General features: G+C 37.0%; 1 protein-coding gene across 7 annotated transcripts in view; it reads left to right on the forward strand.

The window, feature by feature from the left end:
- RABGAP1 (RAB GTPase activating protein 1) overlaps positions 1-25427 on the forward strand; it is a 168723-nt gene that overhangs the window by 36309 nt on the left and 106987 nt on the right. For all 7 annotated transcript variants that reach the window (XM_025261634.3, XM_044926321.2, XM_044926319.2 and 4 more), the window contains 8 exons: positions 9343-9577; positions 10731-10935; positions 14338-14512; positions 15095-15252; positions 19693-19803; positions 20181-20247; positions 20877-20979; positions 21504-21673. In XM_025261634.3, coding sequence (XP_025117419.1) covers positions 9343-9577; positions 10731-10935; positions 14338-14512; positions 15095-15252; positions 19693-19803; positions 20181-20247; positions 20877-20979; positions 21504-21673 — 1224 coding nt within the window. The remainder of the gene's footprint in view (positions 1-9342; positions 9578-10730; positions 10936-14337; positions 14513-15094; positions 15253-19692; positions 19804-20180; positions 20248-20876; positions 20980-21503; positions 21674-25427) is intronic.

The following is a 25427-nucleotide window of genomic DNA, read 5'->3' on the forward strand; positions in this document are numbered from 1 at the left end:
ACAAAAGTCACTGCTTACTTAGTATTACCTGAATTAATCTTCTGACTCAGTTTCTGAAATTGTCTTAGAGTCAGTTGATTGTGTCCTCTGAAATGCAGATCTTTTATTCAAACAAAGTTACTAAACCATGAACACACAGTTTAATTAAGGGGATCAGAGTGGTGGTTGGATAGACACGGAAGTAAATATGTCACCATGACAAAATTCATCAAGTGCTAGAATATAGACATAAGCAGAGTTATATGAGAACGTAATTGTTACCTGAAGAAGAAGAACAAGTTTTTCATAGAGTAGTTAACAATTCAGCAGAGTCTTAAAGAGTGTTTAACAATTTCTCAAAGAAGAGAGTCTGTGGCATGTGGAAAGATCAAGAAGCATGAAGACTTTGGAGTTAGGGCCACTGCATGCAGTAGAATTGAATGTGCATGCTTTTCTTTTTCTTCCTAGATGCAAATGCAAGTAGCCTTTTTGTCACTTTTTTTCTCTAATTATAGAAACAATGTATGTTTGATGTAGAAAATTCATACTATATGAAAAGTAAAACCTAGCCTAGCCATAATCCTATTATTTAGCACAAACTAAGTAGTTGGGGTCCTTCTTCAGTTGATTTTTAAAGATGAATGCACAAGGTTCTGTTTTCCTTCCTTTTTAAAATTAATGTCAGTAATTCCTAATGACAATATTAGTTTGTTTTTCTGATCCTTCCTTTATATAGTAAACACAAGACATCGGTAATCAGAACAACTGCAGTTTATAAGTGAGGCACAAAGTGATTTAGTGATTCATCCAGGATCACAGAAAGAATGTATCATGAGCAGATTTGAGATGAGTTACTATACTTTTCAGTATCCAAACTGGACTTCTGCTTCTTTCGTGCTTTGCTTTATGATAAGCCTGAGATTTATATACTTGTTTTGAAATGGCTCAGCTGTTACCCTGAAGCTGAGCAAAATTACTTAGTTTGAACCATTTTCATTTGTATTTTTCACTGCAGTATGACACAAGTAGTGGGAACTGTAGATCATCACGAATTTATCTTTAATTTCTGATTTTCTGTGGATTTTTCCAGCACTTTCATTTCCTAAGCATGCTTTATTGAAGACATAAAATGTCCACTGGAAAAGCATCTTACACTGCGTAAAGTAGCTTTGTATAACTGGCAAAGCAAGTAGAGCCTGGTTGATACTGTTGCAGTGAAGGGAAACAGGAACTATTAAGTTAGAAGTAGAAAATTAAGACCAGGAAAGGACTCTGGATATTGCCTTTGGAACATTTTGTCCATAGATTCCCTAATGCAGTTTTGCTCTCAAGGAAATACACTTGTAGCCAATTCTGCCACTTAAGTTACTACCAGTTGTCTCCCAGAGTTTGCTCAAACCTCATGTCCATTGAGTCAGATGCCATCCAGCCATCTCATCCTCTGTTGTCCCCTTCTCCTCTTGCCCTCAGTCTTTCCCAGCATCAGGGTCTTTTCCAGTGAGTCAGCTCTTCACAACAGGTGGCCAAAGTATTGGAGCTTCAGCATCAGTCCTTCCAATAATATTCAGGGTTGATTTCCTTACGATTGACTGGTTTGATGTCCTTGCTGTCCAAGGGACTCAAGAATCTTCTCCAGCACCTTAGTTCGAAAGTATCAATTCTTCAGTGCTCAACCTTCTTTATGGTCCAACTCTCACAACTGTACATGACTACTGGAAAAAATAGCTTTGACTGTATGGACCTTTGTAACATGCTATTAGTATTTGGTCCTGCCCAGTATTCTTACAGTAAATGTAAAACCTTAATGACATTCATAATTATAGGAAATGATGGTATTTGCTTTTAAGTAGTTAACAAAGCTAAAATAAGTCATTCAGATTTGCTTAACTGTCAGAAAAACCAAAATTTATAGACCATCCAGATTAGATAAAATAATACTTTGGTTTTTATTTTTGGCATTTATAAAGTTCATTTCATTAAACATGTATTGTAGATACACTTTGTACCTGTCACTTCACCAGGCTTTGGGAATATAAAGATAATTTAAGAGAGTCTCTGCTATCTGATAATGCCCAGTCTGGCCAAAGGGGTTCACTAAGCACATATTCTCTAAAATATGTAGCAATGCACGCCCTAAAAAGGGAATGATTAAACCCCATATATGAGGCTTAAGGTCTCCCAGAGGAGGCAAACGAATTTAAGCTTGGTGTTTAAGAGTAGAAAGGCAAGCGAGAGGTTTTCCAGGAAAGGGAACAATCTATGCAAAGCTTCAATGTTAGAAACTTAGTGATGTGTCTTGGGGAATTTGAGTGGCTTGATGTGACTGCTAAAAGATGAGAAGGTAATTAGGGTTGTGAGAAACTCATAGAACATAGAAATGATTTGGGGCTTTGTCTTAAGGACATTGAGGAAACTTGGAAGAGGTTAAAAATCAGGCAGCGCTTGATGAGAAGTAAAATTTGCAGTTGTAACTTGACTGGCCAAATGAATGATAGATCAGAGAGGAGAAAGAAGGCATGGAAACCACTACCTTTCCAATAGGCTGATGTAAATCCAAAGAGGTTCCTATGCTGGTAACTATGCAGAGAGATGGAGGAAAATGCCCAACTGAGCAAGGATCAGTAGGATTTGTGAGTAGCGTGTGAGTGAGAGGGATGAAGGATGACTGTAATCCTTCATTTGGTCACTGAGTGGATGGATAGTAGTGCAATTCATTGATTAAAAAAAGAGAAGAGGATTAGAGTTTTGACACAGTAAGTTTGGAGTATCTGCCTGAAGGTGTCTGTCCAGTAGAGGGTGAGGGATTGTAGATGCATATTAAGGGTTGTTTATATATCGTTGGAGTGCATAAAATGGCATTGGAAAATCTGTAAAATGAAGTTATTGCCAAAAACAGAATCCTGGATGAACACCTTTTGAGGGCTGTTGTAGGGAAAAGGAACAGTTGTATTCTCAAGTTTCATCTTTCATAGAAATCACATTTTTTCCGGATTTTAAAAAAATAGCCTTTATTTTGAAGAGCAGTTTTAGATTCACAGCAAAATTAAGAAAAAGGAACAGAGATTTACCATATAACCTCTGCCTCCGTATTGCACAGCCTCTCCTATTATCATTATCCCCTTTCAAGTTTAAGTCAAGTCTGTTGAGAAATTAGACTTCCCTGGCAGTCCAATGGTTAATACTCTGAGCTTCCAAAACGGGGCGTAGGTTTGATCCCTGGTTGAAGAACTAAGGGCCCCACATGCTGCAGGGCATGGCCAAAAGGGAAAAAAGTATTGAGGTAAAATTTACACACAGTAAAATACGGCCCTTTTAGGTATACAATTCTATGAAGTTTAATTAATGTAAACTCTTATTATGTAATCACTACCATAATCAAGGTACAGAATATTTTCATTACTCTAAAAAGACCCAGCCTCTGTCAGTCAATCTGATTTCTGTCTCTGCTGCTGCTAAGTCACTTCAGTCGTGTCCGACTCGGTGTGACCCCATAGACGGCAGCCCACCAGGCTCCCCCGTCCCTGGGATTCTCCAGGCAAGAACACTGGAGTGGGTTGCCATTTCCTTCTCCAATGCATGAAAGTGAAGTCGCTCAGTCGTATCCGACTCGTAGCGACCCCATGGACTGCAGCCTACCAGGCTCCTCCGTCCATGGGATTTTCCAGGCAGGAGTACTGGAGTGGGGTGCCGTTGCCTTCCCCGGATTTCTGTCTCTAGCTTTGCCTTTTCCAGAATGCCATGTAATTTGAATCATACAGTATATAGCCTTTTTGTCTGTTTCTTTTATTTAGAGTAATTCTTTTGTGTTATCCGTGTTGTTTTAATATTAGTAATTCATTCCTTTTTGTTGCTGAAAGTGAAAGTGAAGTCGCTCAGTCGTGTCCGACGCTGCCACCCCATGGACTGTAGCCTACCATGCTCCTCTGTCCATGGGATTTTCCAGGCAAGAGTACTGGAGTGGGGTGCCATTTCCTTCTCCACAGGATCTGAACCTGGGTCTCCCACATTATATGATAGATGCTTTACCGTCCTAGCCGGTATTCAATTGTATAGCTATATGGAAGTTATCCATTCATCACTTGATAAACATTTACTTTGTACTCAGCTTTTGGCAATTATGAATAATGCTACTGTAAACATTCACAAAAGTGCACTTCATTTTTTTTCTTTTATGCATGCTTTCTGTGTCCTAAGAAATCTTTGTGGCCCAGGATCACAAAGACTTTGTCCTTTGTGTTTTCTTCTGTAAACATTATAGTTTTCGGATTTACATTTAGATCTGCAATCCATTTTGCATTAGTTTTTGTATGTCATGTAATGTTTGCATTTGTTTGATGTCAGGTTAGTTGTTTCAGCACCGTTTGTTTTACTTTATTACCTTTCTCTTGAGTTACCTAGCCAACTTGTTGAAAACAATTAGCCATGTATGTGTAGGTCTATTTCTGAGTTCTGTTCTGTTTTGTTGGTCTGTATACCTGTCCTTTCAATAATACCAGTATTTTGATTGCTTAAGCTGCGACTACATTTATTTTGAAGATGATCATGGTATCTGTTAAGAATGCTCTTGGCAGCAAGAAACAGAAAGCCCTGCTGAAAATGAGTTTATTTTTCTGTTATAACAGGAAGTCAGAGATAAACAGTTGCTGGTTTAAACTCTTCATTTATAGGATGGGTGAACAAAACTGTACCCTGCTGGCCTCATCTGGCCTGACAACTGTTTCGTAAATCACCTGTGAAGGTTCTTTAAAATGTATATGTCAAGGCTTTATCTCTGAGACTAACTTAGTTGCTAGGGTAGAAGGTAAGTGAATAGAGGGAGGATCAAGTATTTTAATATTAACGTGCTTCCTGGTGATACTGGTAATTGTATTGTGCAGTCATGAACCATTAATCTAAGGTTGGTTCCCAGACTAGCAACATCACCATCACTTGGAAACTTTAAAAATTCTAATTATCAGTCCTGTACCAGCCTTGCTGCTGCTGCTGCTGCTAACTCGCTTCAGTCGTGTCCGACTATGTGCGACCCCATAGATGGCAGCCCACCAGGCTCCGCCGTCCCTGGGATTCTCCAGGCAAGAACACTGGAGTGGGTTGCCGTTCCCTTCTCCAATGCATGAAAGTGAGAAGTGAAAGTGAAGTCACTCAGTCGTGTCCGACTCTTCGAGACCCCATGGACTGCAGCCTACCAGGCTCCTCGGTCCATGGGATTTTCCAGGAAAGAGTACCAGAGTGGGTTGCCATTGCCTTCTCCAGGTATTCTTCTAGGGCTCAACAGATTGTGTTTTACCACGTTCTTCAGGTGCCAAAGTCCAGTTCACGTTAGTCGCTCAGTCGTGTCTGACTCTTTGGGACCCCATGAATCGCAGCATGCCAGGCCTCCCTGTCCATCACCAACTCCCAGAGTTCACTCAAACTCATGTCCATTGACTCGGTGATGCCATCCAGCCATCTCATCCTCTATCGTCCCCTTCTCCTCCTGCCCCCAATCCCTCGCAGCATCAGAGTCTTTTCCAGTGAGTCAACTCTTCGCATGAGGTGGCCCAAGTATTGGAGTTTAAGCTTTAGCATCAGTCCTTCCAGTGAACACCCAGGACTGGTCTCCTTTAGGATGGACTGGTTGGATCTCCTTGCAGTCTAAGGGACTCTCAAGAGTCTTCTCCACCACCACAGTTCAAAAGCATCAATTCTTCGACGCTCAGCTTTCTTCACAGTACCAACTCTCACATCCATACATGGCCACAGGAAAAACCATAGCCTTGACTAGACAGACCTTTGTTGGCAAAGTAACGTCTCTGCTTTTTAATACGCTGTCTAGGTTGGTCATAACTTTCCTTCCAAGGAGTAAGCGTCTTTTAATTTCATGGCTGCAGTCACCATCTGCAGTGATTTTGGAGCCCCCAAAAATAAAGTCTGACACTGTTTCCACTGTTTCCCCATCTATTTCCCATGAAGTGATGGGAGCAGATGCCATGATCTTAGTTTTCTGAATGTTAAGCTTTAAGCCAACTTTTTCACTGTCCTCTTTTACTTTCATCAAGAGGCTCTTTAGTTCTTCTTCCCATTCTGCCATAAGGGTGGTGTCATCTGCATATTTGAGGTTATTGATATTTTTCCCAGCAATCTTGATTCCAGCTTGTGCTGCTTCTAACCCAGCGTTTCTCATGATGCATTCTGCATATAAGTTAAATAAGCAGGGTGACAATATACAGCCTTGACGTACTCCTTTTCCTATTGGGAACCAGTCTGTTGTTCCACGTCCAGCTGAAACTGTTGCTTCCTGACCTGCATATAGGTTTCTCAAGAGGCAGGTCAGGTGGTCGGGTATTCCCATCTCTTTCAGAATTTTCCACAGTTTATTGTGATCCACACAGTCAAAGGCTTTGGCATAGTCAATAAAGCAGAAATAGATGCTTTTCTGGAACTCTCTTGCTCTTTGCATGATCCAGTGGATGTTGGAAATTTGATCTCTGGTTCCTCTGCCTTTTCTAAAACCAGCTTGAACATCTAGAAGTTCATGGTTGACATATTGCTGAAGTCTGGCTTGGAGAATTTTGAGCATTACTTTACTCGCGTGTGAGATGAGTACAATTGTGCGGTAGTTTGAGCATTCTTTGGCATTGCCCTTCTTTGGGATTGGAATGAAAACTGACCGTTTCCAGTCCTGTGGCCACTGCTGAGTTTTCCAAATTTGCTGGCATATTGAGTGCAGCACTTTCACAGCATCATCTTTCAGGATTTGGAATAGCTCCACTGGAATTCCATCACCTCCACTAGCTTTGTTCATGGTGATGCTTTCTAAGGCCCACTTGACTTCACATTCTAGGATGTCTGGCTCTAGGTGAGTGATCACACCATTGTGCCAAAGTTAGGGAACCTTAAAAGGCATTGCTGAATGTTTCCCATATGGAAACATTGAGATTAATTTACTGTCTTTAAAAAAAAAAAAAAAGACTTAATTGAGATAAGTATTATTAAATAAATTATGTCACATATGGTTAAGTTTGAAATTGGATTGAAGGTGCACAAATGATCTAAATGGTAAGTGTTGAGTACTATATTGGAACTAATTATTCACAGCATAAGTTAGGTTGCTATTTTTAAGCAGCTTTTAGAAATCAGCATTGTTGTGTCCTGCATTAGTTTTCCTATCCTTTAAGGAAGTGTTAAGGAAATAGAAGCCAGTTCTTACGTTTGTAGACTTTATAAATAAGGGAAGAATACAAGATAAACATGTATAAACACGAAAGACAAACACATAAACATGTTTCTTTTTGTGATATGTTTTGTGAGTATATTACAATGGAGGTAGCCTATCTAAAAGTAAACTTGTTTATTTATCCTATATATCAAAGAAAAAACAGTACCTCATAGCATGTGAAATATGTCTTCAGTTTAGCTTGCTCTTTAATGATAGCCTTCCCAGTTAAAATTACTATTGCTTAAACACTTAGTCTAATATCTTCATCAGTTATAGGACGCTCTAGCTATCCTACTTATTTCTCCTTCCCCTTGGAAAATAGTTTAGGTTCAGTTCGGCTATCGTTTATTTATTGCATGTGATACAGGATATCTTACCTAGTTCTGAAAAAAATAGATTAATTGAAACTAAGTACTAGATTGTTTTTTATGTGCTTTAAGAAACTTCTGAAAGCAGACTTCTGAATAAAAGAATTTGATTGCACTTGTGATGTGTAGAATCAGGTTTCAGTTCAGTTGAGTTGCTCAGTTGTGTCCGACTCTTTTTGACCCCATGAATCACAACATACCAGGCCTCCCTGTCCATCACCAACTCCCGGAGTTCACTCAGACTCATGTCCATTGAGTCGGTCATGCCATCCAGCCATCTCATTCTCTGTCACCCCCTTTTCCTCCTGCCCCTAATCCCTCCCAGCATCAGAGTCTTTACCAGTGAGTCAACTCTTCACATGAGGTGGCCAAAATACTGGAGTTTCAGCTTTCGCATCATTCCTTCCAAAGAAATCCCAGGGCTGATCTCCTTCAGAATGGACTGGTTGGATCTCCTTGCAGTCCAAGGGACTCTCAAGAGTGTTCTCCAACACCACAGTTCAAAAGCATCAATTCGTCGATGCTCAGCTTTCTTCACAGTCCAACTCTCACATCTATACATGACTACTGGAAAAACCATAGCCTTGACTAGACGGACCTTTAGGTATAGCAAAGAGTTAAAACTATTTGACTGAATTGTAGTTCCAATAGCAGTAATTCTGAATATAGAAGGAAGTTAAAAACAGACTCTTAAATTGCAGCCAGAGACTGAATACCTCTCCAGTCCTTTTTTCCGAGGGAAGAATAGCTGACATGTTGGGAAAAGGTAGCAATAAAGACTAAATCATAGTTTACATTGAAAGGGGCTTGACTTTATAGAGTTATAAAAATGTTTGAACTGGGATCCTTGGTAGGTAGTCCAGAGCACTGCTGCTATTGAAATTTTGCTTCCTAACTTGTGTCTTCACTTTTACTGTGAAGACCTCTTTGTCTTCAACAATCTCATAGCCCCACTCATTTAAATTTTTGTCCGGTTTTGGTCTTTAGAAACTTGCCTAAATCAGTACTTTTTTTCATCATGATTTCCTTTTCCTGCATTAATTCTCTTGTTAATTTTTCTAGTGTTTCTTGAATAAGCATTTAATGATGATGCTGGGTTTTGCCACTTGTGGTTTTCCTTCGAATTGGGTAGTCTTCCTTTGATCTTTTACTTGTTTACTTCCTTGTTGAGCAACAATAATAAACCATCATGACTCTAGAAAAATCCTTGACATTGAAATGGAGTGCCTCTGTTCCTCGGGTCATTTTCTACTTACGTCTCCCCAGCTTTATTCAAGTGTTGAGAACTTTAAGAACTGTTTATGTCGGAGAAGTCTCCCTTAAGAGACTGCCTTATAGCAACAATGGTAAAGTGCATGTGATGGTTTATTACCTAATATATATGTTTGCACTGGTAATTTTTGGAAGCAAACAAATTTTCCCTTTTCCTTAAGGATAAGAGAAGCTTCTCCTCTTAATAAGCTTTATTTCTTAACAGACAAGTAAAATTTTAAAAATTTTAGTTGTTGTGATTTTAGAACACTGTAGAAAACTTTCAATAAAATTGACAGAGTATAACATGTATTTCTGGGTATTAGTCTCAAATTCACTGTACACTTTTTCATGACTATTTGTATGAATTAAGAGAGCAGCTGCAGCTCTTATTTATTGCAGATCTTGCTTTATTTTTTTAAAACATTCAGAATATATCTATATGTCAAAAGAATTGCTAATGATTTTCTCTAGATGTGGACCCATTTTAATCAGTATTGGCCTCTTTCTCTCACTTCGCTGATTACATGTATTTGTGACCCTTAGATTATAGGGAATGGAAGTGAACAGCAGCTGCAAAAAGAGCTAGCAGATGTGCTGATGGATCCTCCAATGGACGACCAGCCAGGGGACAAGGAGCTTGTGGAAAGGTCACAGCTGGATGGCGAAGGAGATGGGCCTCTTTCTAATCAACTCTCAGCTTCATCCACCATTAACCCTGTGTCATTAGTAGGGCTCCAGAAACCAGAGATGAGCCTGCCAGTGAAACCTGGACAAGGAGGTTAGGATTGCTGCATTGCTTGCATAACGGAAGGTTATTGTTTTTAATATTTGAGTGTCCATTTTGTACTAGGTTTGATGCAGAGGAAGCAAAAATCGTATCTATATTATCTAGAAGCTTCCAATACGAGATTGAGGGGGACGTGAGAGGAATAAATACATGTACCATTCTGATTTCCCTTTAAATGTATGTCATTAAAAAAGTTTTTTTTATTGGTGTGTAGTTGATTTACAATGTTGTGTTAGTTTCAGGTGGAAGGCACAGTGAATCAGTTATACATATGTCACCTCTAAATGTATGTCATTTATAGCAAAGGAAAAAAAACCAGTTATATAACAGTGAGGCAGTGTTAGAGTGTTTAAAGATTTTTTTCAGGAAAAAATAATTTGAGTATGGTATTGGGGAAATTGGATATTGGCAGGAGGAGAAGGGGACAACAGGATGAGATGGTTGGATGGCATCACCAACTCGATGGACATGAGTGTGAGTAAGCTCCAGGAATTGGTGATGGACCGGGAAGCCTGGCGTGCTGCAGTCCATGGAATCACAGAGTCGGACACGAATGAGCAACTGACTGATTGGGGAAATAGAGAAATAATTCTTGGTGAAGAAAATGTTTGCCTTAGGCCTGCTTGGTGGGAATAGTTGTCAAATTGAAAAAAGGGAGCTGAAAGACAAGGAGGAAAAAGACAATTATGAAGGTTCTTTGAGGAAAAGTAGAATATTAAAACTGTTAATGTCTATTGGGAAAGGAAAGGCGGGGGACTGAGAGAACATGATAAAGTAACTAAGATGATGAATAAGAGAAATCATTATAATAGAACAGATAAGAAGAAAGAGGATTTTTCAGGGTGGTAAAATACTAAATGTATTACTGACCTAAATGTAAATTATAAAGTCAAAACAAATTACAAGAGATAAATCAGATCTGAATCTCAGGTCACCATTTAGGTTAAGGATTGAAACTATAGCCATACCTAAAAATTTTAGTGTTGGTGACAAGTTCTGGTGTGAGATTTCTGACTTTAATTTTCTTCTGGGAAAGTGACGAATTTAATTTTAGAACATAAACGTAGCTTGTAGAGTTTTACTTAATATTCATGTTAACAAAATATCAAAGTGAAAATAATCACTTCCTTATTGTTTCTTTCAGATTCTGAAGGGTCAAGTCCTTTCACACCAGTGGCAGATGAGGACAGTGTAGTTTTCAGCAAACTAACTTATTTAGGCTGTGCCTCAGTAAATGCTCCCAGGAGTGAAGTGGAAGCCTTGAGGATGATGTCCATCTTAAGGGGCCAGTGTCAGATCTCACTAGATGTAACCCTGTCAGTGCCGAATGTATCTGAAGGAACTGTGAGGTAAGACCAGTCTTCTAGAAATATTTGTAACATTTGATCAGATTTCTCACCTACAGTTTTATAACAAAGCAAGAGTGAACAAAATACATAATTATTTTATTCATGTAGTGGTTAATTCTTTTGGCACTTAGTTTTCATGTCTTCCAAGGATTGTGACCTTTCATGAAAAATAGTCACTTGTTTGAGCAGTTTTTTATACTCTTCCTCACCCTAATTCTTTGTAACACTAGAAATTTAAGTGTTTTGGGGATTATTGAAATATGTTGACCTAAGAGTCTGCCTAACAATTTATATTTTCCATGTGCCCCCCAATAAAAATACTAGCTTGACACATTAGTTGAATATGAAATTTCATACTGACTTCGGAAATTACAGAAACCTGTTGGTAAATATTAACTATTTCAGCGTTCAGTTCAGTCACTCAGTCGTGTCCGACTCTTTGCAACCCCATGAACCGCCGCACGCCAGGCCTCCCTGTCCATCACCAACTGCCGGAGTCCACCCAAACCCTTGTCCATTGAGTCAGTGATGCCATCCAACCATCTCATCCTCTGTCATCCCCTTCTCCTCCTGCCCTTAATCTTTCCCAGCATCAGGGTCTTTTCAAATGAGTCAGCTCTTCGCATGAGGTGGCCGAAGTATTGGAGTTTCAGCTTCAACATCAGTCCTTCTAATGAACACCCAGGACTGGTCTCCTTTAGGATGGACTGGTTGGATCTCCTTGCAGCCCAAGGGACTCTCAAGAGTCTTCTGCAACACCACAGTTCAAAAGCATCAATTCTTCTGCTCTCAGCTTTCTTTATAGTCCCAACTCTCACATCCATACATGACCACTGGAAAAACCATAGCCTCGACTAGACAGTAGTTCCTAAATTTTTAAGATGAGGAAACTGAAGCTCAGAGAAGTCTCTTGATAGGGCTATTGTTTATACTAACTGAAACAGGTCAGAGTGTTTAAACGTAGTCAGATGTCTATATCAGCTAACTAAATACAAAACTAGCTTTGTTGTAAAAAATGCGTACTTATTTCAGAAAAATCAACACAAATAAGCAAAAATTTAGAAAACTACTCTAACTTTTTTACTGAAGTATAGTTGATTTACAATGTTGTGCCAATCTCTCCTATGTAACAGAGTGAGTCAGTTATGCACATATAGACTTTTTTTTCTTAATTTCTTTTTTGTGGTTTATCACAGGACATTGAATATAGTTTCCTGTGCTATACATTAGTACCTTGTTGTTTATCCTATATATGATGGTTTACGTCTGCTAATCCCGTACTCCTAGTCCTTCCCTCCCTCGCCCCCCTGACCCCCAGCAACCACAAGTTTATTCTCTATGCTTCTGTTTTGTAGATAAGTTCGTTTGTGACATATTTTAGGTTAGGAAATGGTCTTAATTCTACTCTCCCATTGGTAAATAACAGTTAACATCTTGGTTTATTAAGACCCTTTTTGTGTGGTTGTAGGTATATTTGTCTATGTGTATATACCTACATATATATGCAAGTATAATTATACAACCCTTAGAATCAGCATTTTTACCATCAGTGGAATTACATAATATATAACATGCTTTTGTTGTATTGTGAATCTTTCCATATCAATAAATATGCTTAATTATTATAATTTATGATGGCACATGATGGGCTTTTCAGAAATAACCAGTCTAATGTTACATATTTTAGTTGTTTTAATGATAAAAGTGCTACTAATAATAGCTAATATTAAACTTTTATTATTGGGGCATGTAAGTTGGGCTTCCCTTGTGGCTCAACTGGTAAAGAATCTGCCTGCAATGCAGGAGACCTGGATTCGATCTCTGGGTTGGGGAGATCCCCTGGAGAAGGGAAAGGCTACCCACTCCAGGATTCCGGCCTAGAGAATTCCATGGACTGTTTAGTTCTTTGGGTCGCAAAGAATCAGACACAACTGAGCAACTTTTACTTACTTACTTAAGTGCTTAACCTGTTGTTTTCTTATAAGTAGTATTTTTGAGCTAAATTTTTATGTATTTTTAAATTTCTTTAGGATTAGTTCCTAGAAGTAGATTCACTGGTGGGTCAAAGATTTGCCCATTTTTATGGTTTTTGATATATTGCCAAATGGCCATATAGAAATACTGATCTAGCTTGTACATTTATGAGCAATGTATGAGAATATGTTTCTCTGCCCTCAAGCATTTTGGATTTTTATGGTAGTAGAGTTGTAGCTGCATATGGATAGTAGTAGTAGTAAGTTAATTAATATTCCAATGATCTGCATATGTAATTCTTCTCTTGAGTGTTTAAAGAACTATTTTGCAAAGATTCATGAATATTAATTTAATTGTATTTATTAATGTGAAGCTTAGTAACATTTATTTAGCTTTCTTTTTTTTTTTTTTCATTTTGCCATGATGTGACTTGGGCAACTTCAGTGAAAGCACTAAGTCCTAACCACTAACTGCCAGGGAATTCCCTAAAACTCATTTTTATATGATTCTTAGTCAATAGTCATTCCCCTGACTGAAGTTATACTTTGTTCTAATATATTTTAATTCTATAAAGACATGAGAAAATTAGTCTCTCTTACCTCATGTTTTCAGAGTCCTTATCAAAGTGCCTTTGAATTTGAATTAGTTCCCCTTCTTAGGTATTTCCATTATCCCCTAGGCTTTCCCACTGATGGCTCTGCCCATTCTGTGTTGAAACTTCATAATTTCATAACTTCATAATTTCAATTTTTTGTATTGTCAGGGCCCAGGATGGAGCCTGGGATGTTGTGTAGGTATCACATAAATATTTGTTGAATGAATACATTTTTGAGTGAATGATATCCATTTAATTTTCAGTTAGTGGCATCCTTTTGATTTTATTAATGAAGTTTTTTTTCCTTCGGTGTTAATGTTTTATAAGTCTCTCTTCCTTATTTGCCATGAAGCAAAAGAACATGTTTCACTCTGAAAAACTACATCATTATTTTAGTTTTTAAAATAATAAAGCAGCTTAGGTCATTCTGTTAGGAGATACTGAGAAGCACAACTTTAATGATCTATTTTGGTAGCCTAATTTATCCATTATTTTTTATGTAGTTACTATTTAAGAAACATTAATATTATTTGTGCTTTCCTGATTGCTTCTCTAAAATAGGGGATTATGTAGTTTTCAGTACTATGGAATTGTGTAATCAGTTATTTTAAGACCCCACATATAACTTACTTATCAAGATTGAAGATTAATATGATTTCTGTGTGCTCAGTCGTTTCCAACTCTTTGTGACCCTTTGGACTGTAGACTGCCAGGCTCAAGAAATGATTTATATGATCTTTTTGCTAGAAAGATGAGTCTTGAATCATAATATGAACATAGTGAAAATTGTCCACAGTAGCTCTAATCTCTTTATGTATATTTTTTCTGAACAGACTCTTAGATCCTCAGACAAACACTGAAATAGCAAACTACCCTATCTACAAAATCCTCTTCTGTGTCAGAGGGCATGATGGAACTCCTGAGAGTGACTGTTTTGCTTTCACTGAAAGTCATTACAATGCAGAGCTCTTCAGAATACATGTCTTTCGGTGTGAAATACAAGAAGCTGTAAGTACTGAAGAGGGAAATGTCTGCAGATGAAACTTCATCTTCACCCTTGAGTCATTGAAATGATTATAGTATTTTCTGTGGTCATTTATAAGCCAAATGAAATTCTCTGCTACTGTTTTATTTGTTCCAGCTTGATGGCCTGAAATATGAATAAAAGTTTGGTTAGCCAGAACCTTGTTGTTGCTAAGAGCGTCAGAGGAGACCAATTGGCCACTGTTTAAATGCATTAAATCGGCATCTTGCTTCTAGCAATGACATATTTGCAAACTATTCTTATAGAATTAAACTTGGAGGATTATTCTTTATTACAATAAATATATTCAAGTAATTCCTAACAATTTTGGAAATCATCTTTCAATTGGATTTCTAGTGTTCACAGTCATTCCTTTTTTACAGTCTCTACTCTGGCCATTTTTAGTGTTGTTTGCTTTATAGGTCTAATAAATTTGATAATTTATTAAAGAAATGAGTGAAGGAAAGGTGAACTACCTCCCTCAAACAACGTAGGTCACCTTCAGCCTTAACAAAAGTATTTTACTTTTTTAATAACAGCCCACCTCCTAACATTTCTGGTTGTAGGTGAGCCGGATACTTTACAGTTTTGCCACTGCCTTCCGCCGTTCTGCCAAGCAGACCCCACTTTCAGCAACTGCTGCACCTCAGACTCCAGACAGTGACATCTTTACCTTCTCTGTGTCTCTAGAAATAAAAGAAGATGATGGTAAAGGTTATTTTAGGTAGGGCATCTTACTTTATTCTTTTTATTTGAGTTTGTATTAACATGCTAAACTATCTGTGCTTTTACGAAAATTCTAGGTCAGATTACCTAACCTTTATATGATATATAATGATTGCTTTTATAGGTAGTTTTTTTTTTTTTTTTTTTTTAATGTAAGTGATAAAGGAAAATAAATAGGCAAATTGCCGAGGCAAGATTTAAAGAATTTTAATAAAAAAAATTATTTCATGTAGGGAAATATGTTACCATGTTCTTTTAGTAAGACTAAAAGTAGCTGGCTGACAGCTTTTATTAAACATAGAGCTACATCACCTGGGTCTATAGCTGGATTTGTTTTGCTAGAGTTTTTTTCTGTTTTGTTTTTTGGTTGGTTGGTGTATTTGTTTTAATAATCTAAATATCTCAAAGCTATTGAAATCAAGATTTATCATTAAAATTTAATGGAGCACATGGGAAGGGAGAAATATGGTGTGTATCTGAAGTGTGACCTTGCATATAGGGTCCAAAATAACTTGTTCTGGTTTTTAAATAGTAAAAATAACCCTGGAATAGAAATTAAAATTTAGGATTAGTTTACTTATTGCTACCATTACACTGTGACCTTTTCCAAGTTTCTTTACATTTCGTGACATTCAGTTCAGTTCAGTCGCTCAGTCGTGTCTGACTTCTTGCAACTCCATGAATCGCAGCACACCAGGCCTCCCTGTCCTTCACCAGCTCCCGGAGTTCACCCAAACTCATGTCCATCAAGTCGGTGATGCCATCCAGCCATCTCATCCTCTGTTGTCCTCTTCTCCTCCTGCCCCCAATCCCTCCCAGCATCAGGGTCTTTTCCAATGAGTCAACCCTTCGCATGAGGTGGCCAAAGTATTGGAGTTTCAGCCGCAACATCAGTCCTTCCTGTGACTTCCGATGAATACCCAGGACTGATCTCCTTTAGGATGGACTGGTTGGATCTCCTTGCAATCCATGGGACTCACAAGAGTCTTCTCCAGCACCACAGTTCAAAAGCATCAATTCTTTGGTGTTCAGCTTTCTTCACAGTCCAACTCGCACATCCATACATGACCACTGGAAAAACCATAGCCTTGACTAGACGGACCTTTGTTGGCAAAGTAATGTTTCTGCTTTTCAATATGCTATCTAGGTTGGATATAACTTTCCTTCCAAGGAGTAAGCATCTTTTAATTTCATGGCTGCAATCACCATCTGCAGTGATTTTGGAGCCCCAAAAAATCAAGTCAGCCACTGTTTCCACTGTTTCCCCACCTATTTCCCATGAAGTGATGGGACCAGATGCCATGATCACAGTTTTCTAATGTTGAGCTTTAAGCCAACTTTTTCACTCTCCTCTTTCGTGACATTAGTTTCCTTATTTATAAGATGAAGTGGCTAGAGTCTAAAAATCCTTTCTAAGTTTATTATGGTTGCAAGATGACTGACTTTTTTTTTCTCCACAGCTCATATCACAAAACGGTTGCTTCTTGGTATCACAATCAGTAGTTGCATGTAGAACTTTCTTTCTTTCATGACTACTCATAAAATAGATAAAATGAAAATATAAATGGTTCTGATATTTTGCTTTTAAATTAAAAGGCACAATGATTGTTTCATTTGGGAAACTGATAACATTGCTCTCCCTTCAAAGACTTTGGAATTCTCATGCCATCTGGTGGCAAGTTTAGTATACAATGCAGCTTCAACCTTGATTTGTACAATAAAGTATGAGCCATTGTACTTTATGCTTTCTTATTTATATTTCTATTTTCATACCAACATTATTATGGTGTTTTCTGCAGTATGCATTCCTATACTGGGAAGTAGAAATGATAATCTATAAACCTTGTAATAATTTTTTTCCATTTTAAGAAACAGAAGAGTTTAAACTTTTTTCCTTTATTAAAAATAAAGATCGAAGATTGTTTATAAATTCCAAGTTATAAATAGGAAAGGTTTCTAAGATCTCAGAAGAGAAGCACTAGGGTAATTTTTCCTTCTGAGATTAGGCATTTTCGAGGTAGAAAGGTTAACAATCACAAATATCCCTTTTCAACTGTGTATCAAGGAAATGCTGTACAGAAAACCCCTGGATGGTCAGATTTCTTTACACATTTGTTAGGGCTCTGTTATCTTTTTGTTGCATGTTTTCCTGAATTTGTAATAGAAAAGAGTGTTGTAGAACCTAATACAGTGATGAAATTATTAACAAGGATGCCTTTGTCAAATTTGAATTTTTCAAACCCAGTTCCTTTCTTCCAGTGATTCTGTAGTAGTCATTGAGATGCCTAGAGAGTTACTAGCATGAATGTTCCTCTTAACACAATATTAGCAAAATTAAAAAGTGGAAATTAAATGTTGACTGTAATAGAATGGTTAAAATACTATGCATTTCACAATAAATGCAAATATAAAATCATTATGTTGTAAACCTGAAACTAATATGTTGTATGCCAGTTATACCTAAAGCCAAATACAGTGGTGTACCCATATGACTTATTTTAAAAAGTGGTATACCCATATGACCTATTTAAAAAATATATGTGTATATAGTTAGCCAAAGCACAAGATAAATTATGATTTTACCATAGAATAGATATTCACGACCCAGATAATCATGATGGTATGATCACTCACCTAGAGCCAGACATCCTGGAATGTGAAGTCAAGTGGGCCTTAGGAAGCATCACTATGAACAAAGCTAGCGGAGATCATGGAATTCCAGTTGAGCTATTTCAAATCCTGAACGATGATGCTGTGAAAGTGCTGCACTATAGCCAGCAAATTTGGAAAACTCAGCAGTGGCCACAGGACTGGAAAAGGTCAGTTTTCATTCCAATCCCAAAGAAAGGCAATGCCAAGGAATGCTCAAACTACCGCACAATTGCATTGATCTCACACGCTAGTAAAGTAATGCTCAAAATTCTCCAAGCCAGGCTTCAGCAATACATGAACCGTGAACTTCCTGATGTTCAAGCTGGTTTTAGAAAAGGCAGAGGAACCAGAGATCAAATTGCCAACATCCACTGGATCATGGAAAAAGCAAGAGAGTTCCAGAAAAACAACTATTTCTGCTTTATTGACTATGCCAAAGCCTTTGACTGTGTGGATCACAATAAACTGTGGAAAATTGTGAAAGAGATGGGAATACCAGTCCACCTGATCTGCCTCTTGAGAAATTTGTGTGCAGGTCAGGAAGCAACAATTAGAACTGGACATGGAACAACAGACTGGTTCCAAATAGGCAAAGGAGTACGTCAAGGCTGTATGTTGTCACCCTGTTTATTTAACTTATATGCAGAGTACATCATGAGAAATGCTGGGCTGGAAGAAGCACAAGCTGGAATCAAGATTGCCGGGAGAAATATCAATAACCTCAGATATGCAGATGACACCACCCTTATGGCAGAAAGTGAAGATGAACTAAAAAGCCTCTTGATGAAAGAGAAAGAGGAGAGGGGAAAAAGTTGGCTTAAAGCTCAACATTCAGAAAACGAAGATCATGGCATCCGGTCCCATCACTTCATGGGAAATAGATGGGGAAACAGTGTCAGACTTGATTTTTTGGGCTCCAAAATCACCACAGATGGTGACTGCAGCCATGAAATTAAAAAACGCTTACTCCTTGGAAGGAAAGTTATGACCAATCTAGACAGCGTATTCGAAAACAGAGACATTACTTTGCCAACAAAGGTCCGTCTAGTCAAGGCTATGGTTTTTCCAGTGATCATGGATGGATGTGAGAGTTGGACTGTGAAGAAAGCTGAGAGCAGAAGAATTGATGCTTTTGATCTGTGGTGTTGGAGAAGACTCTTGAGAGTCCCTTGGACTGCAAGGAGATCCAACCAGTCCATTTTAAAGGAGATCAGTTCTGGGTGTTCTTTGGAAGGACTGATGCTAAAGCTGAAATTCCAATACTTCGGTCACCTCATACAAAGATTTGTCTCATTGGAAAAGACTCTGATGCTGGAAGGGATTCAGGGCAGGAGGAGTAGGGAATGACAGGGAGGAGATGGCTGGATGGCATCACTGACTCGATGGACGTGAGTCTGAGTGAACTTTGGGAGTTGGTGATGGACAGAAAGGCCTGGCGTGCTGTGATTCATGGGGTCGCAAATAGTCGGACACGACTGAGCGACTTAGCTGAACTCAATTTTCACAGCAACAAAAAAGAAAAAAACTAAAGTTACATTTCAGGTGACACAAGTGGTTTTGTAGCTCTTATGAATGGTTTATAAAATGGTTTAGTGGTTTACATACAGTAAAGATCTTTTCACATCAGGGGGCAGATGATAATATCTGTTATTTGACTATCAAGCATAGAAAAGAATTAAATCTGTGATTCTTTTTAGTGCCTGATTTTCAAATCATAACAAAAGTTTTTCTGGTGTATATTACAAGGAAATGCTTTCCAAAATTGATGAAACATGTTGTCCTACAGTGCAGTTCCTAAAGATAAAGACAGACAGTGCTTTAAACTCCGACAAGGAATTGATAAGAAGATTGTCATCTATGTGCAACAAACAACTAATAAAGAACTTGCCATTGAAAGGTAAATGTTTTTAGTAAGGTTGGCTTCAGTATTAATTTTATTTCTTGTCAATATACTGAAACAGTCATATACTGTATTCAAAAGTGTATTTGAAAACTGTTTTGCTCCCTGGGGAATTCTTTTGGTTATTAAAGTGTATATTTCATTTATTTTGAAGTATCTCTATATCTTCAGCTCGTATGTTGACTTCAAGTATGTGATAATAAAAGGCAAACATAAAATTTGTTGATCTCAATTTAAGAAATAGATTTTGATAATGCTAATTTATTGATAATTTCAGTATGTCCTTTTTTCTGTCAGAATTTTTTTCAGTGATCTAACTTTAACATCTTTGCTGTAGTCTTTTTCCCAAATTTATATTGGTTCTTTTTTTGCAGATGTTTTGGTCTTCTCCTTAGCCCAGGGAAAGATGTACGAAATAGTGACATGCACTTGTTAGATTTGGTAAGGATAGCTTTTTTTTTTTTAAGTTTGTATGCTATCTCCTCTATAAAGGTTGTTACACCAAATCTAATGTTAAAACACATTTATGAAGCATTAAGCAAAGATAAGGGTATTTCCTCCTTGCTGTTTACCAGTCTGATCTTATACCTACTTAGTCTCAGTTTCTTGACTGCAATAGTGTAGGGTTGGTGTTGGAGTCAAAGACATTTTGTCAGAGAGTTGTTTACAGACTGTTATGAGCTTTAGAAAAGTATGCAGTGTATATACGATTGCTATTAAATGAAAATCTTTATTTTAATAACAAATTTATGTAGTAATTGTTCACTTGACAGAAGAATTCAACATAGGTGTAGGTAGTAAATTTTCCTGATGTCTGTACAGTTTGATATGATTTGTAAGCATTCACTTTATATATAACTTCGGGAGCAGTTGCATAAATAATTGGCATATTTTTAGCTGTAATCCATATATATACTCTTGACTTTTCGTGTGTGTGTGTGTGTGTGTATATATATATATATAAAAAATCGTATTTTATAGTCTTATATTTTTACAACTTTTTTTTAAGGCAACAGAATGAGGATTAGCTGTTATTTTTTTGGCATTAATGTTGTTATTCTTTTCTTTAGGAATCTATGGGCAAAAGTTCAGATGGAAAGTCCTATGTTATTACTGGGAGCTGGAATCCAAAATCCCCACATTTTCAAGTTGTAAATGAAGAAACTCCTAAAGGTGGTGCAGATTGGTGACATCATGAACAGAAATTTTAGTCCCAAGAGGATACCCAAATCTTAGTTCTACTTATTTGAGAAATATTTAGTGTTTATCTAATTCTGATGAAACCAAGGAATTTGAATAGTTCTTTGAATTTATTATTAACTTTAACCTGTAAACAAAGTATTTTTTCCTCCCTCTCCTTTCTTCAATTTTTCTTTTCCTGCTTCCTTTTCTATTTATATGCTTCCTTTTCTATTTACAGGCTTCTAAGTATGACTTTTTTGTGGAGCGATAATATATTTATATATCATTTCAAATTCAAAGGATATATAAGAAAAATAAAAGTCTGCCACAGTTCTAGTGTCCCACCCTAAAGGGTACCACTGTGACTAATTTCCTGTGCAGTTTTTCAGATATGCTATGCATAAACTTTTTTCAAGCTGTTGATACTCTTTCTGAATGTCATTTAAAACTTGTAATTTAATTATGTGAGCAAATATATTTCCACTTAAATTTGCTTCTCCCTTCTCTCTCCCTAGATAAAGTGCTGTTTATGACCACAGCTGTTGATTTGGTAATAACAGAAGTACAGGAGCCTGTTCGCTTTCTTCTAGAGACAAAAGTCCGAGTTTGCTCACCTAATGAAAGATTATTCTGGCCCTTCAGCAAACGTAGTACTACTGAAAATTTCTTTTTGAAACTAAAACAGGTACTATACCTTTCTATAAATATAGAGGGGGAAATGAGAGAAGTCACTTCTGAGGCTGATTTATCATTAATACAAGCTTTTAGTTAGATCTTTAAATGATCATGTGTATTTTAAATATATTAAAGAGGAAAGTTGTCTTTCATATTTACCCACCTGTTTTTTGTTTTCTGCTTTTCATTTCTTCCTAAAGAGCCAGGTTTCTTTCTGGTCTCATTTGCCTTAAACCTGAGCAGCTTCTTCTAGAATTTCTTTTAGTGAACTGTCAGATTTCTTTATCTAAAAGTCTTTATTTCAGTTTTATTCCAGTAGGATATTTTCTCTGGATATAGGGTTCAGTTTTTTACTTTCAGCACTTATAGATGTCATCTCACAGTCTTGTGGTTCTCACTGTTTTTGAAGAGAAGTCAGCATGCATTTATACTTGTAATGGGTCATTTTCTCTGGCTGCTTTTGATATTATTTTGTATCTTGGGTTTTTAGACCTTTAACTATGATGTGCCTAGGTGTGGTTTTTCTTTCTGTTTGTCTTCAGGTTTGCTGGGCTTCGTGAATTTTTAAATTTATTTATTTATTTTCTTTTCTTTTACCATTTTTTCGGGAAAATCTGACCCATTATTTCTTCCAAATTTTTTCTCTGCCACATCTCTCTTCTCTCTCCTTAAGGGATTCCAATCATACGTATTTTTTACCTTTTGTTATCCCACAGACCTCTGAGATTCTTTATTTTTCCAAATATTTTTGTTTGTTGTTAGATAGGATACTTTCTGTTGACCTAACTTAAAGTTCACTTGACACTTTGTTTTATCATTTCCAATTTGTTGGTAACCTTATTCAATGAGTTTTTTTAAAATTTCAGATCTTGTTTTTTTTTCTGGGAATGTCCCTATGGTTTAATGGTTTCTGTTTTTTATGTGATTACCTCCTTGATCTTTATTTTAAGCAAATCTTCTTTTATATTCTTGAGCATAACTTTAATTACTTTAAAAATCTTGGGCTGCTAAATCTGAGTCTGGAGAGACATATTTTCATGTTTCTTTGTCTAGTATTTTGGGATTATATATTAGACACTTTAAATGCTTAAACTATAGAGACTATGTTATGGTCTTCTGAGTATTGAACTTAAAAAAAAAAAAAAGTTAATCCGGTCAAACTCTATACTCGGTCATTCCTGTGGTGAGCAGCAGATAAAATTTCTGTTCCCTTCTTTTAGCCTGTTTTTGGGACCCCAGTTGCTCCGCAACTTACTGCTCCTTTCTTTGCTTTTCGTTTGTCAAAACTCCTTGAAAGTAATCGAGTTCATGGTGACCTGAATTGCTGAATCCAGTGGTCAGTCTGAGTTTTCATCTTACTTAATATGTCAGGAGCATTTAATACAGATAATTACTTCCTCCTCCTTAAATACCACTCTTTGACTTAGCCTTCAGAATATCTCAAATTTACCATGTCCAAAAAAGATGTCATTATTTCATCCCTCACCCATAAAATACTCTGCTTACCTGTCTTTACCATCTCAGTTTATGGGCATCTTGTCCTAGTAGTTACTTAGACCAAGAATTTTACTCTCTTATTTTTTCATACACCATATCCTGTCTGTCAAGAAATTCTGTCTATTTTTAAAGCATACCTAAAAGCTGACCATTTCTTACCACCTAGATTACGTTAACTTCATCCGAATCATTGTTTTTACTTGGATTATTGGAATGTCTTTTTCACTCATCTCTCTATTTCTATTTTTGTGACCTTTTGATACATTATATTCTTAATATAGCAGCCTAGTGTCAAATTGCATCATTCTTCTGCTCAAATTCTCTAATCCTGTTTTACTCCATAAAATTCTGAATCTATGTAGTGGGTTATATGACCCTATCTGATCTGCTGCCTATTGTAAACTAACTCCTCTTACTTCTTGCTTGCTTCCTCTGCTCTAACCATGCTCTTAGGGCCTTTGCTATTAACTGTTCCTTTTACTTCAGATGCTCCTCCCTGGATTCCACTGGCTATTATTCACCTCCTTCAAGTCCTCAGGTCTTCTTCAGGTCTTTGGTTAGATTTCTTAGCAACTCCTCACCACCCCCATTTAACACTGCAGTTTGCCCAGTTATCCACTGGTACTGCCAATTCCCTCTCTGTTGATAAAAATTTTTTTTTAATTTTTTTTACATACAAGGGTGTTAGCTTCTAATATACTGCAAAGTATACTCTTTTTTGGTTTATTAAGTGTTTTTAGTGTTAGAAACCTCCTAATGCAATATTTCTAATCTCTTCACTGATTTACCCCAAACATCTTGAACATAGTTCTCCAAAAAATTTATGAATTTTATTTCATGTAACATTGAAATTCCATTATACGAGATTATAATATTATATGTGGATTTACCCAAATATACTTTTCTGTAGCAGTAAGTATTTTAGTTCCAGTGTGTCCAAGTTAGGCCTTTTAGTTATAGTTAGAAAAAGGTAACAAGCAGAACAGGAATTTCTTTTCAGCGTTATCTTAAGAGACAAAGTAAACCTCGGTCCCAGATCTTCACTGTGACAGGAGCAAAGGATTATAGGATTATCATCTAGAACTTGGCTTTTGAGTCACAGTACATGGATCTTACTATTGACTAGCTTTAGGACTTTGAGCAAGCTCCTTCAACTCTCAAGCCTCAGTTTACTCAGCTTTGAAATGGCAGTGATAGAATCTTCCTGAGAGTGTTATTGTGACAGTAGATAAGAAACTATATAACGTACTTGGAAGAGTTTCTGGCACATACATGTTCTTCATGCATTTTAGCTATTATTATGGGGAGGGATACCAGTGGGACAGAAAAAAACACTTAAGTCATGCAATCAGAATAGCATTTTTGATTATTTAGTGGTTAGCTTCAGGGAAAGAATGCTTCAGAAAGAAAACCAATTTGCAAGCATTATTTTACAAGTTTAAAGAGTGGGTAGAAATGATTCTTAGTAGTTTCTAGAGTAAGCATTTGCCAGCAAATTAATTGTATATTTTTTAGTATAAATTTGTATATAAAAAATTTCTCCTTAAACAGGATTCTGTTTATTTTATCTTAGTGAATATAAATAAGATTACCCTGATCTTGCTTTACCTTGAGGACTTATATTATACAACTTTTGATTCAAAGATTGCATAAGTTTACAGGAATATTTTTTCTGTGGTTTGATCTAGAATAATATATCTAATGAGGCTAACAAATGCTAGCCAAAAATATAATGTATGCCTAAGACTTAGCCTGATAGACTATTCTAGACTCATTGCTAAAGTTACAAGCTAAACATAGGCTGAGTTGTCAATATTTTCTTTGCAAAAAGTTGAAGTTTATATGTGGAAGATGGGAGGAGAGCAGGGAATTCCTAAGAATAATCTCTCATTTTTCTCCTTATTTGGATGTCTTGGGGGTAGGTGTCAGGGGTAGTCAGTTGAAGGGAGAAGAGAGAGAGTATGAAGAATTTGAACAGTTTTTTTCCTGTCTTAGCGCACTTAGGACACTCTTAATTCTCATTCATTCTAAAATAATCTAAGTTGTTAATTTCCGCTTTTACATTCTTGGCTTCAAAAATTCATAGCAGCTGCCACTAACTGAGGCCCTCTTGTGGCAGTCATTGGACTAGCTACATTTTCTGTTTCGTAATTTCCATCAGATAAGATCAGTCGCTCAGTCGTGTCCAGCTCTTTGCGACCCCATGAACCGCAGTACGCCTGGCCTCCCTGTCCATCACCAACTCCCACAGTTCACTGAGACTCACG

This window comes from Bubalus bubalis, chromosome 12 (assembly GCF_019923935.1).
Source record: "Bubalus bubalis isolate 160015118507 breed Murrah chromosome 12, NDDB_SH_1, whole genome shotgun sequence".
NCBI lineage: Eukaryota > Metazoa > Chordata > Mammalia > Artiodactyla > Bovidae > Bubalus > Bubalus bubalis.